The 14,743-nt window shown below is 40.9% G+C and overlaps 1 protein-coding gene across 1 annotated transcript in view; it reads left to right on the forward strand.

Annotated features, from left to right (window-relative positions):
* Positions 1–14,434, forward strand: part of LOC148824098 (regulator of G protein signaling 9-like) — a 35,447-nt gene extending 21,013 nt beyond the window's left edge. The window contains exons 11-20 of the mRNA XM_088927269.1: positions 3,319–3,348; positions 4,234–4,295; positions 5,431–5,544; positions 6,932–7,047; positions 7,432–7,519; positions 8,149–8,287; positions 8,669–8,751; positions 9,666–9,789; positions 11,867–12,354; positions 13,164–14,434. Coding sequence (XP_088783395.1) covers positions 3,319–3,348; positions 4,234–4,295; positions 5,431–5,544; positions 6,932–7,047; positions 7,432–7,519; positions 8,149–8,287; positions 8,669–8,751; positions 9,666–9,789; positions 11,867–12,354; positions 13,164–13,320 — 1,401 coding nt within the window. The 3' untranslated portion in view covers positions 13,321–14,434. The remainder of the gene's footprint in view (positions 1–3,318; positions 3,349–4,233; positions 4,296–5,430; positions 5,545–6,931; positions 7,048–7,431; positions 7,520–8,148; positions 8,288–8,668; positions 8,752–9,665; positions 9,790–11,866; positions 12,355–13,163) is intronic.
* The last annotated feature ends 309 nt before the right edge of the window (positions 14,435–14,743 follow it).

The following is a 14,743-nucleotide window of genomic DNA, read 5'->3' on the forward strand; positions in this document are numbered from 1 at the left end:
GCTATCTTCATTCTGACATACTGCAGCTGGAACACTGTCACAGTCATCTCCAAACAGAGGGCTTACACAGCGTACTGGGGATGGAAAGGACACTTTCTACAGATCCATGACTGCCAGCTTTTGACATTAATTTCTGCCATGTCATAGCTGGCTTTTGAGTTGTTAATAGAATGGTTAGACTGCATCCATCTGTTATCTGGTTATGAAAAAAAAAATATTCTCAAAGATCGCAGTTTTGTTCCAGCTAGAGACTTGATAAATACATCTGATCACTTACCTGTCACTAGAAGGCGGATGTGATCGGTTCACTCTTCTTGCTTTATTAACAGACAGCATTCTCTCTGGAGACAGGTCTTGCTAAATTTAACATATCATACAAATGCTGACATTTTTTAGAAACAAGGTCTAGTGAATTGCAGAATTTATTAGAGACTTTGCTATTGATTTTTTTATTTTTTCCGACAGAAATCTGCACCTTACTGGGGACAGAAAGCATGCTTTTTCTGTTCATGGTGTCAGAGGCTCATTGCAGACAGTTTCATTGTTAATGTGGCACAAGAGTCATTTAGAAACTGGCACTTTTGTTAGGGATAAATGTCAAAGGCTGGTAGCCCTGTATACTGTACATCAACCTCATCAGGAGGAAATCTGTGTGTTCATATCATTGTAGAACTGGCCTAGGGCTGTCAAGATTGGGTGGCTAGAGTCATCATGGACATCCTTGTATTGCAGATCCTTGCAGCTGTCTCTCTCATGTTAACGATACAAAAGCTGCCGTGACTGCATTCCAAACTCCTAGGCAAGTCAAGGATTGAGGGGTTATAGACAATTCCAAGGATGTAAAATTAAAAATGTGAGCAGGTTATCACCAATTCCATGTAATTCAGAAAGCAGACATAACGTAATCATTGCCACATCCAAGTAACTGAATATCCTTCCTGGGATATAGTCAGAAGATAAAGATGGGGTGTGCCGACTTTGGCATTGATTGGGAATCACTTCAATGTTGTGACTTAGAATATGAAATTCTGGCAATAAAACAACAAAAAAATTATGCTTTTTAATGCATACATTTTAAGTGCATTGAATACTCCATCCCAAGGTTACATTTGATTAAACTGAATCTCTAAGTTCCTTTTGTGTTGCCCATACTTTGTTTTGTGCCGCTCTGCTTTCATAATCATCTCTGTTTAGATAGAATACAGTGCAATGGCTTATTCCGCACAGGCAGGTTACCTTTGTGCTGAATACATACTGAGTCCAAATTACTGCTAATAATGCTAACAAGGATGATGGCTTAATGGCATCTGAAACTTTATTAATTGGACTTTTGCTTTTCTTGTCATCCTTCCATCCTGAAGCCAAAGTCAATAAAAGAATCTCCCCTCTTTAAATGCAGGACGTGCTCACTTGGTATGCTAATGGAAGTACTCAGTGTAAGAGGCCGGGCGCTCTCTCACTTTTGTGAAATGCAAATCCTGAACCTCTCCTGGCTTGCTCTTTAAAATTCATTGTGCCGTATGTTCCCAAGATGAAAAAGGAGAGCTCCTTCATTTTCAAAAGCTTCATCAGAAATATGTTTTAATTTCCCCGGCATGATGGCAGCTTTTAAAGCAAATAACAGTAGCCTCTACAGCACTCAAGCCTTTCAAAAAGGTATATATATTGCCTCTTACCATGACTCAGTTATAAGCTGTGTAAGTTATTAAAGATCAGAGGCTGCGACAGTGTTTTGAGACTTGTTGTAACAGAGTAGCTTTTTGACCTTTTAAAAACAGATACCTTTTTATGTGACGAAATTGGAGAGATTTACTGGGTTGAAGTAATTTGGATCATACAGTTTTAGTAAGATCTGTCCCAGAATGTTAGTGTGAATCCCATAGTTTTATAACACAGCAGGGGAGGTCCAGGCAGAATTTCAGATAATTGTTGTGCAAGAAACGTGTCATTTATTTATTTTTTACAACAGAACAGTTAATTCTATTGTCTAGTGAATAATGCCTCCCTTTCCCCAAAAAACATCATTGAGTCTTAGTATGAACTCATGCTTGTTCCCTTAAAAGCAGGAAATGATACAGATAGCCTTAATAAGCGGCACAAAGCCATTTGCTTCACATTGGGAATATTTAATTGATGAGCAGGATAGGAAATGGGAGCACAGCATAATGTTTTTAAGTAAAACTTTTTTAAGAGTTTTTTTTTTAAGATGTACTTGGGTAAGTCAGCATATTAACTTTTGTCACTGGTTTCTGTTAGATCCCTTGTGATAAATAGTTAAAAGCAGTTAGGAGTGCAATTAAAAGGTACATAAAGAATCAGGGATTTCATCAGAACTGTTCATCAGGTGACTTGACACTGAGAATCAGATTAAGTCTCCTGTAGAAATCTGGAAATCTGGAAAAAGCCCCATAGGAACAGTAATTCTGTATAGATGTCGTGCTTAAAGCTATTTCTTACATTTTCTACCTATCAAAAGTTAAGAAAATACAAGTTTTCTACAATTAATTATTTCTTGATTCACCATGTTTTGACAATCTACTAGATAGTTATACTCTTGCACCCAAGCTTGACAGTTCATTAGTTGTCACTAGTATCAAAGCATCATCTTGTTGTGTTTTTGATCTTTTCAGATATCATCTAGTCCTTTAGATATATGTCTGTTGATAGATCCAATATACTGTAGATACAATATATTGGTAGCTTATATGATTTTAGATGCTTTCCCATTTTACCATAAATGTAAGACCAAATTAAATATTTCTAGTGAAGTACAATGCAAAACATTGCCTTATGTAAGAACAAATCTTTTGCCTATCTGGGTAAAAAGTTGGAACTTTACAATTTCTGAAAATATAACTGCAGTTCAGATAAACATGTTTTAACTAGATCACACCCTCTATGATACATGGGCTTTTGTCGTGTCACAGGAAAAGAGGAATCCATTTTTAGACTGTTTAAATGGCATTTTCCTGTACTAAGTCATTGTCAGCCTCAGTGGGATCTATGTTTTTTCAAGCCGTTGCTTACTGAAGAAAGTGAAGCCTGCCTTGCATAGTGTAATACTGATGTTACAGTTAGAGATAATAGCCCTTAATTTCTATTGTGGGCAAACTGCAAACTCCATAGTAAAATGGATTAGTTGGTTCACAGTGATGCATCAGTTGCAGTATCTGCTCAATATTCCTGTCTGTCACCCATGCTGCTGTCTGCATTTCGGGGCACCTTCTATTGTAGCGTGAAGCTTTGAAACAATATGTGAACAATGCTCAAATTAAGTTTTGTGTTTTCACCACATTCTTTGTGTTTATTGTTTTACAGAAGAAAACATACGATTTCTACAGAAGAGAGGTAATGTTGTCTCTCCTAATCCCGTATTACAGTTTTTTTCGGGTTAAATGATTCATTTATTTTAAATTGCTATTTGAAAATAAGATGGAGCAAGGAAGAGACTTCTGTAGTATGGGCAAACTGCTGATGTTACCCAAAACACATACAGTAGGCAAACATTCCAGTGTGTTCAAAGAGTTCAAAATCAGCTTTATTGGTGTGACACTTACGCTGGTAGAGCAAAACCATTTGCAATACACAATACAAAACAGTACAGTATGATACAGAATAACACAATATAATACAGCATGATATAGTGCGTTATAGTGCATTACTGTATCATACCCACTGAAGCTAAGCAGGTGTGAGCCTGGTCAGTACCTGGATGGGAGATCTCCCGGGAAAAACTAAGGTTGCTGCTGGAAGAGGTGTTAGTGGGGCCAGCAGGGGGCGCTCACCCTGCGGTCCAGGTGGGTCCTAATGCCCCAGTATAGTGACGGGGACACTATACTGTAAATAAGTGCCGTCCTTCGGATGAGACGTAAAACCGAGGTCCTGACTCTCTGTGGTCATTAAAAATCCCAGGGTGTTTCTCGAAAAGAGTAGGGGTGTAACCCTGGTGTCCTGGCCAAATTTCCCATGCCTCCTTATAATCCCCCTCTATGAATTGGTTACATTACTTTGCTCTCCTCCCCCCCCCCTCCCACTCTGACGACAGGCGGAGCGACGCGCCGGTTGGAGTATTTCTCGGTTGCAGTTAATGGCAACGTCAGCTCAAAGATTTGGTTCAAACCACCAAATGGAGACTGGTGTGACGACAAGCGGACCCTGCTGATGCGGGATTAACGCTAGGAAAGAGAGAGAGTGCATTACTGTATCATAGTGTGTTGTCTCTCTGTTTTACAGATTATTTTTAGTCAGCAGTCACTCATGAAGTCAAGAGTCAAGTCTTCAGTCTCCATTGGGGGGTAGGTCCTTTTCAAACTCTTCTGGGGAGTTTATTTGCAGAGATCCTGTAGGTGTTAGAATGTGACTACTCATGGTATATAGATAATTTACATTGAAGACATTCAGATTATGATGAGTTATCATTGATATCTAACATATATTTGGCTGCATTCCAATACATATGTATTTTATGGTTGACTGTTTTTTGAATTTGTAAAATGTAGGCTTTGGAATATCTAGAACTTCATGAATCTGTTAAATGAATAAAAATAAAATGACTGGCTATAGTTCCTTTAAAGTTCTTGTTTAGACCTAACCAGCAAGATAATGCGTTTGTTTATTAGTCACAACATTTAAAATATGAAGGTACAAACTACAGTTTTTAATTCATACATTAATTCACAACTACAGTACATCTATAGTTATATTTTATCTGTTCTGTTACCTTTATGATTTCATGATACTTATTACATGCATGGATGACTTGTGAGCTTTGATTCCTTTATTTACCATGGTGTAATTTCTGTATTATATTGTAGCTAATTAAACTTTTTAAGTGCCACGGCTAGCTCTGTTGGTAGAGCATGAGACTCATAATCTCAGGGTAGTGGGTTGTGTCCCACGTCTGGTGCCAGGTCCTCCATATTGGAGGTTGGGCACAAGGCTAACAACCCTGTCCTGTAAAAAACTAATGTTATGGTAACAGCAACAGGATGTTGCTGCCCCTACATGCCGGAAGGCATACCGGGCAAAGATCCATCCATCCATAACTTTTTAAAGCACTTTTGGGACCAGTTTGTACCCGTCTACTTTTTTTTCATTAAAAGCAATTGCATTCACTGTTCTGAACACTGATGTAGCTGCAATGACTGTCCTCTATAAGTCCCGTATGGGTTTTTCATGTCACACATACTTGTGTTCACTTATAGGGTGACTAAATCTGAAGCTCCATGTCTGATGAGAAAACACAAGATTTATAGATTTATAACAGACAAATCGGACCACTGTTATTTCAAAGGTCCTCCTCTTTCACTCTGTTTTCCTTATTTTTTAACTTGTAACCATTAAAATTCAGTGAACAAGGTGTCTTTGTCTCAGCTTATAATGCAGGACTAGTATTTCTGAGTAGGATCTCTTGTCTCTGTGTGCTCACAGGCTTGTCAAGTACTGCGAGCAGTACAAAAACCATGATCCTTTCATGGCCGGCTGTCTCCCTAGCAACCCTTGGATAACCGATGACACTATGTTTTGGGAGCTCAATATGCCAATGTAAGTCCCCTTCAGCACTGAGCAATGCAGACATTACAAAGAACATTAAGGCCCCTATTGATCACTAACCCAGTGCACACACAAAAGCTTCATTTCTGTAATAGCCTCAGACCCATTGCCTCTCTGTGCACGTTTCCTTTTCGTGACTCATTCAGTGAGCTAGTTTTTTTATTTATTTGTGGGGCATAGTGTTTGGGTTGTGTGGTGATGAGAATGGCTGCCTGGTTTTCAGCATTGATTACAGACTGGAACTCCCTGTCTGGTGTGTGTGTTCTCCCTGTGTTTGCTTGGGTTTTCTGTGGATGCTTCGGATTCCCCCATCCACCCCAAAACATCCATCAGTTCTCTAACCGCTTTATCCAATACAGGGTCACAGGGGAGATGGAGTCTATCCCAGCAAGCAACAGGTGCAAGACAGGATGCATTCTGGATAGGACGCCAGTCCGTCTCAGGGCACAGACAGACACAGACACGCACACACTTACTCCAGAGCGTAAGAACATGGGGACAACATACAAATACCATGCAGATAGGATTGAACACAGGGCCCCAGCGTGTGCCCTGTAATGGACTGGCACTCTGTCCAAGGAATAGTCCCTCCTTTTCTTCTACACTTCTGGAGTTGGCCCTGGGTGCGCAAGGCGTATTTAATGCATCCCCGGCCATTAATTTTAGATTCCTCCAAAGAAGTGATGACATGAAACACAAAACAAACAAACTCTGTGAACATCTGAAGCACTGAGTGGAAGATGTTGAGCAGATAACTATTTCTTTTTTTGGATGGTGGTGACATGCAATCACCATGACAAGAGCAGCGATGTCTGCTGAAATCAGGCACCTTGGTGATAATTACTGGTGCACAGTCATCAAATGAGCTGTTTCATTCTTTGTGACTTTCACCGAGAAGAAGGGGCTGAGGATTATGTTATATTGTTTCATTGCCCAGCATTTTCTAGCAGTAATTGACTGATTATTCTAATATTGTCACTTTAACTGTGGCCCTGTAGTGGACTGAGGTGCCATCCCAGGGAAGAGAAGAGACTCAGTACCTTCCCGTCCCTCTCTTGTACCCTCTGTTCTGGATAGGCTCCGTCTTGCTATTAGATTTTTTTGCTAATATAAAACAATTCTTTTTTACGGAATATAATATTTTCAAGGTTCTGCATTTGTTTTTCTTCAAGTGGTATTGGAGAATGATAAAAGATGGATTCTGACACATCTGTTTGTTGGTGCAGTAAAGATATGCAGCCATAAAGATATGCTGGCCACTTTCTCCTTTCTCTGTTCTTGCCCTACTATCACTGGCAATACCTTCTGTGGGTATTGGGTCTAAAATGCTCTTTGAAGGTTACAGTGGTACCTGAAAGGTTTGTGTCATTTGGCTCAGGGTGGAGAACCCCACCAAGCTGCGTGTGGAACGCTGGACCTTCAGCTTCAAGGAGCTGCTGAGTGACCCCCGTGGCCGGCAGGACTTCCAGCTCTTCCTGAAGAAGGAATTCAGTGGTACGTGGGGTGACTTTGGGGTCACCATCAATGTTCTGGTTAGGTCTGCTGTTGATTCAGTGTTTAAGTGTCTGAGAATGTCTTGAAGAATCCTCATGTCGAGGTCTTAAACAAGTTGGTTGGAAGAGATATAATGGTGCTGGGAAGTATAGCAAAAGACAGACTTTGTCAAGTATACATGCTCTATGCTTTAACTATTTGTATCCTAGAGGGTTCTTTATCAGAATCTTGGTTTGCTGATTTAGTTACTTGCTTTAATTATATGACTGACAGAATACCATCACAGACCTTGTGATAATGACCTATAGGTTATGCAACAATAGTTACCAAGGTGGTAGGTGAGTGCCATGGAAAGTTAACTTTAGATGTTCCATGTGATTGTAGGAGAGAACTTGGCCTTCTGGGAAGCTTGCGAGGACCTGAAGTTTGGTGATCAGACGAAAGTGAAAGAGAAAGCTGAGGAAATTTACAAGTGAGCTCGCCAACACCGTCATGCCAGGAGCCAGTAAACACAGGGGTGAAACTGTCCAAGTCAATCCCCACATTTGTACAGTATACAAACCCGTTCCTACCTCAGTTCTGATCGAAATAATCTGGAGACAGACATGTTGAGTACCATGCAGTTTTCTTTTTTTTATCATACTGTAGATATATCAAATAATTCAGTCCCACCAGAAGTTTTGAATTTTGGTGGAGAGAAATATTACATTTACTTTTTACTCATATGAAGGTTTCATAAGAACACAAAAAAGACTATGAGAAGAGAATATTCAGTCACAATCAAATCCAAATGTAGGAAAGTTATCTTCAAAATCTGGCCCAATTTGGCATCGGTTGTAGTATCCCACTACCTTTCACAAACCCTAGCAAAACATACCTGCCTTACCCCTGTAAACAATTTCTCAATTCTCATTAAAGGTATGTAGGTATGTAATGTTATGGTGTATTTTTAAAAGGCACTTACATACAAGATGAGAGAAACCTTAAAAACTTCACTGGCAAAAACCATTAGTCCAGGAGAATTGGTTTGTATTTGTGTGTGTTATTAAGGGCAGCAGTGCCTTTTGTATTTGTTCATTACATTTGTGTGCATGAATGCAGGACCTTCCTGGCTCCTGGGGCACGGCGCTGGATTAACATAGATGGAAAGACGATGGACATCACAGTGAAAGGCCTCAAGCATCCTCATCGTTATGTGCTGGATGCTGCGCAGACACACATTTACATGCTTATGAAGAAGGTGCATAGTCTGGTCCTGGCATTTTGATTTGTAATGGTTTTCAAATGCTCATGCTTACAAATTCTGCATGTGGCCTAAAGTTAGATTCCACCATTTTTATATTCTGGTAAAGTGCTGAAGACATTATATCAGAGGCCTGAATTAACACACAAGCTACAAAGGAACAACTAGTGGTTATTTCTTCTCAAAGGATTTAAAAGTACTAATAAATATGAAAATGCATAAAGCAAACAGCAGAAGTAAAATGAAATAACACTGTAAAATGTCCAAATAAAAACAAGGGTAAAACTAAATGATACATTAAAAGTGTCCATGGTTGCAGAGTCTCTAAAGTCAGAAACCATTGGCAAATCATTAACTACAGTACTTTCTCAATTACAGGATTCCTTTGGGAGGTACATGAAGTCTCCTATATTTAAAGAAACCATGAAGAAGGCAATCATTCCAGATGAGACGAAATTGAAGTAAGATATCTCAAACAAATCACAGGCTTCAGCCCCATTTTTACAGACATTAGCTAAAATCATAACAACCTCAGGAATGGGTCTACTGATTGATTGAAAGCTTCTCCTTTATGCATGATACCAGAGACAGGGCAGTGGCTGGGTACATTTGAAATAATTTGCATGTTCAAGATTTAAACGTGCTGACATATTATGTTCCTTAAATTAATTTAGTATATTTCACCAGCTGACAATAGGGCAAAACAGGAATAAAACACGACTTCAGAAATTTCACAAATAGAGCAGGGTGGGAAATGTACAACTAAATGTAGCTGAATATCTAGATCATTTGGGCTTGCCTGATTACTTAATGCACATCCTGTTAAACAATAGGCATACAGTAAGAGGTGCAGTCACTGTGTTCCTTTAAGATGATGGGGGATGCGCTTTTCTAATTCCGGAAAACAAACGTCTTATGAGAATTATTGAGTTATTTATGGACAGGATGATGGAAACCGTGAAATATGCTGATCTAAAATTATGATGTGGAACATATTCTTCACATGCACGTTTGTCAGGCACCTGTGGTGAATTGCAGCATTTATCAAGTGCTCAAAAATGTGTCAAAACAATTTACTGACAGCGTACAACTGTACTGTATTATTATCAAAAACAAGCTTTCACTACAGAATTTTACAGACTACACATTATGGACATTAAAGTATATTTAGGATTGTTTTTTTTTATTCAACACGATCACCTTGGTCCTTTTTCTAGCTGGCCTGTTCAAGGCTTGTGCCACGAATTTGATATTTCTCACTTGCCTCCTAAGAATTTTGCGTTGGCTCTCCCGAGTCGAGCCGTACTGCAGGCTGGTGCATTGGTGCCCGTGTTGAGGGCGGGAGGGGGTCTCACTGTCCCGCGTCTCTCCGCAGCGAGGGCAAGTTCGGGTTCAACAGGAAACACCGGCGCTCCAGCCCCAGCCCGGTCATCCTGCGGCAGCTGGAGGAGGAAGCCAAGGCGAAGGCGGCGGCCAGCGCCCCTGTGGACATCACGCAGGTCATGAGCAAACTGGACCGCCGTAACCAGCTCAAGCAGGAGCCGCCCCAGAAGACTTAGTTCTGACCACAGCGTAGTTGTGTTGATAAAGGCAGTAAGGTAGATTAAGGTAGATGCCTGTGGAGAGCAATCAATAGCAAAACGTTTGCTTGTCAGTAGGGAGACTCCAAGGTGTCAGAAGCACTGCTTTTCTTCTTCATAAAAGGCGTACGAAAGTAAGACTAGAAAAAAAAATGCATTATTTTCCTCTGGATTTTCACTGGGTGGAAAGAGAGCAAGAATAGGTGCAAGAGGTGCGATTGTTCTGTTGTGTACGAGCTCAAGCACTTGGAAGTCATGATCCACCACAGGAAGCTGTGGGCTGTACAAAAAAATCTCCTTCAGAATTGCAGCTTATAGAGGAAAATGCACCCAAGACAGTCAACTGGGTCACTAGGTAATTAGCAAACAGCTGATTATACAGGTTTTCTGTTGTTTTCATCAGGCTCCATTCTTAAATGGGTTCTGGAGCACTTTGATTTCTGGGTTTAAGAATATCTTCCACCTGTATGGCACTAAGGGTTGCAACGCCCCACAGAACACTACTTACAGTAGCTACACTTGGAGATGATTTAGTGTGCCTGTCTGGTTATCAGCAGGTGGCACAATTCATACTTTAACCTCCGCTAAGTGCTGATTTGTAATCAATTTGTTTAAAAGGGCAAGTTTGCTTAACTGTGGTGGTCATTTAAAATGTGTAAAAAGGACTATGCAAATTGATTCTGAGCTGTCAGCAAAGAACCTCAGAATCAGAGGCTTTTTACCAGAAGAAGGCTGACTTTAGAATTCAGTTGGATTCTTAGTAAAGTCGTATTACATTGTTTTAGGAAAAACAAGAGTTGGAGTATACTCAGCATTTGTTAACTTAATTTATATTCAGGGATTCTAAATACATATTTTCAAAACCCAAGGCTTACAGGTCATTGACGTGGTAGATATGATAGCAGTGTTTCTTGCCAGGGGATTTACAATTCAGACTGTTAACTATGTCATTTTTTACATTTGTGCTTCAGACATTGCAGCAGTATCGTCAGTGTCATTCTAGCACTCTGTATCATCCTTGTATGTCCTTCACTCACTGTGTTACTGTGGATCATTTACACTGGCTTACTTTCAATTTCGCTGTGAAAGATTTTGTTTTCCTTCAGGGACCAAAAAGAAATTTCAAAGTGTAATCTGTGCCCATCCGTCCAATAAAATCCATGAATTAAAAACTTTTGTTTTTTGTGTTTCTGTGCCATTTTCTCTGTCGTCTGTCTCCCATATGTCATGTGCTTTTTTTTTCTAAATTTGGCTGACTGTATTTTCTTTGGAAAGATGTGGAGCTGGGATCAAACCACAGCTGTTGAATGGGAAGTCTGGCTGTGTATGTACAGTAAACTCATTATCCTCTTACACTGGGTGGGTTGCTTGTTTGCAAGTGAAGGTGTGCACGTTAAGGCACAGTATTACGTGGCAGCTGGGGTAGATCAACAGGAAAGTTTCCTCTCAGCACTTTGCAAGATTCCTTTCCTACCTGACATGACACATTTGAATTGCTATAATATTGTTCTCAACTTCAAGGTGGTTTTGTGGACAAATACAACTTGTTAGCTCTGCATGCAGATCATATTGGAACATTTCTGCAGTGAAATGTCTGCCGCACATCCTGTACTTATTTGCTCGTACATCCCCTTAGTCGTTACAGTGACTAGTGAGCAGGAAGGGCAGCTTCATGTCTCAATTTGCACAAACCCTCGTTCTCGCCCGTGGCAAAACAAGGGGTTTGTGACAACATGACGTCTTATAGTACTTTCACAAAAGTCATGTTTTTGTGCTAAATTAGGAATTTGTAAAATTTTGCAATACCGTTAATTTATTTTGTTACCATGACTTAATATCCAGTATGAGAAATTGGGACTGCAAATCCCCCTTTAAACTCTTTGTCGAGGTGTGCAATGCTCAGGAAATATTGCATTTAACATGTTCTAGTCCCATTTGATTGCCTCTCCCTACACTCCTCACACAGTCCTTTCCTCTTCCCCATACTGTCCTGCAGCTGTGTAAGTTTACTGCACCTGTGCCTCACCTGGCTGTGTACACAGGAATCTGCGAGCCTCTCTCTCCCAGCAGTCCCACACCCTGCGAGCTGCCGCCTCCCTCCCCCGGCCTCATCACCCTGCCCAACAGTGCTGCCTGCCCCTCCCCCATCAGCCTGGCCATCGACAGCACGCCCGCCTCGGAAAGGAAATTCGATGGCACCGGCGGCTCCGCGTCGGCTCAGTTCCCCTCCATTGCTGAGAACACGGAGCTGTCGGCCGGCTCCGATTCCAGTGCCATCAACGGACCACCCGAAGAAGCCAGGCAGCCGGCCCAGAGATCTCGCGTGGCGCTCTCCTTCAGCCGCTTCCTGAAACGGGGCTGCGCCACCTCGCCCGTGTTCGCCACCCTCTCGCCCAAGTGCCCTTCTGTCGCCAGTGGCCGGATTCAGCCCCTCAACCACGAGCCGCTATCTCAGCCCCAGCCGAAGCCAAAAAGAATTGCCAAGTAAGTCAGCTCTCCCTTAGTGAGCGGCAGAAGAACTCTTAAATAAATGCATCTAACATAATGGATATAAATCAATTTTATGATAATTAAGGAATTTAGGTTATGTTCAAGAATATCACGAATTATTATATAATTGGCTACATTTGTGTTTTTATGAATTGCAGAAAGAACTCCGTCCTTCTCACCTCTATTTCAAATCTACAAACTAACCTTATACTATGCTGAGAGACATTAAAAACTCAACTAATGCTGTTGGCTTCAATACTGATTTGTCTCTCAGTATATTTAAATAAAACCCAGTTGGGTACAGAGTACTGGCTTCTACAACAACAGCGCCACTATGAGTTTTAGCATTGATACAGCTGAAATGATTTTTCAAGGTGCAGTTTCTAACCCTTCAGCCTAAAGGTAATAATTTAAGGAATGACAGCAGCTGAAGATTATGTGACAGTAGAATCATTTATTGGATTTAGCAGAGATTTTGGCTTAACCCACTTGACTAACCCATTTGGCCAACTTCCCAGCCACAGGACGGGGAGCCTAGGACCCCCATGCTTGGTGAAAAGGCAACCAAGGAGTGGAGGAGGGATACAAAAACGAGTGAGGAAGAGGAGAGGGTGGTGTATGGTATATATGGGGACTGAGGCAGTTACGTCAGGATAAGTTGCAAGTTGCGGCAGCTGAGCTGAATTAGCTTGGCACCCTTCATCCCCAGCAAACGTTCGTTAGAACTCCACTGAAATGACAGCAATGGCAGCAGTAGGCCGTCAGTGGTGGCTGTACTGATTTACGATCCTCGCCGATCCCAGCTTCTTCCAGATCAAAGTGGACATCCCCCCGGAGTGCCGGATCTACCCCATCGACTCGGAGGACGAGGAGGAGGACTGTTCCAGCGTAGGAAGGGCCACCGTAAAGGAGGTCATCTGTCCCTGGGAGACTGTCACTGAAGAAGGCAAAGCAGGATGACAGGCAGGGTCAACGACAGAAGAGCAGGGCAGGTGTTGGCGGACGCCTCCGGACTCCTGCTGAACGCTTCTTCTCTGGGGCAGGACTGACTCTTCCAAAGGCACATTTTCTGGTAAATCCACATGTGTGAGCTCCATGGATTAGAGGTACACAGTATCCCAGAAGCCAAAACAACCTTCAACCTTAGCCTTCTGTTTGTAAAACGTACAATAGTGTAGGCAGTGTATGCGCACCACCAAACAGGTTGGTTGTGATTCTGTATGTTAAAGCTGCTGCAGCGAAACTCAACAGGATCATTATTTATTGACAGATCAACCCAAAGCAGATAACTTTGCTTGATAGTCTAGTTGCAGTCTAGTCTAGGTGCATGATAGTCTAGTTGTGGAACCAAGACTGCCCCTTTAATTCCCTTTCATTCTACCGTGAGACTAAGGACTAAGAAATACAGAAGTAAATTGGACCTAACACCAGTAGAGCTTTTTGTTATGTATAAATTAATTAATTCCAATATTCAGTTTTTTTTTTTGCACTTTCCTACTGCCACCCCAACCAATCCAGTCCAGTGCTGCAAATGAGATGACCTGCCTGCGAATTCCACTTGCGGTAAAAATGATTGCAGCTATCTTCTGGTACAGCTTCGATGAGAGATGACATCTGAAAGAGTTCTTTAGAATTTGTGCCGTTCCTATTGGGTTTTGTAGAAAAAAATCTGGTTGGAAAAAAACGTTTTGGCTTTACTGTTGATTGTTGAGAAGTTTGTCGTCAAGTAATTTATTTTAGATTTTCAACAAGTTTCCTGTGTAAACTCATAGCTGACAAATGTGACTTTTTACATAGAATAATGTTTATTCTTGCCAGTAGATACTGTTAAATCGGGCTTTTGTATATCATTTGTTTACAGTTTTTTATATAGAGGTCTGCACAGAATCATTGTATTATCTCCTCACTTATTTTTAATAAATATCCATATATATTTGGAAGAAAATCATATTGCCTGAATGTAATATCTTAACACAGATAAACTATTTACAAGTTAAAGAATGTGAAGATTTTCCAAAATGATACCATGGTGATATCTAGATTGTGCAAGTGCCTCAATAAAACTATAATTAAAACAGTGTATGCATAATGGCTCGTTTTTCTCTTGCTCGTTAGTTTGTAATCAGGTTGCTCCAAACTGTGACATAACTGTACATAAAAAATACTTTCAGTTCAGTATTATGATCTGCTTTTTAAGCAATGTGTTTTTGAGTACTGTTGCAGGAAAAGTGGGTTATGTTCCCTCAATTTTTTTTTCCTGCCGAGCAGATAATTTAATTTAATTTAATGACCTGGGCAGCGTAAAAAAGCTGTAGTGCAGGAGGCACACGGCTTCAAACAGTCCCATGTGAGAGCTCAGTGATCCACTCAAAGACCCCAGGCA

The sequence above is a fragment of the Atractosteus spatula genome, chromosome 11 (assembly GCF_055471065.1).
Source record: "Atractosteus spatula isolate fAtrSpa1 chromosome 11, fAtrSpa1.hap1, whole genome shotgun sequence".
In the NCBI taxonomy this organism is placed as follows: Eukaryota; Metazoa; Chordata; class Actinopteri; order Semionotiformes; family Lepisosteidae; genus Atractosteus; species Atractosteus spatula.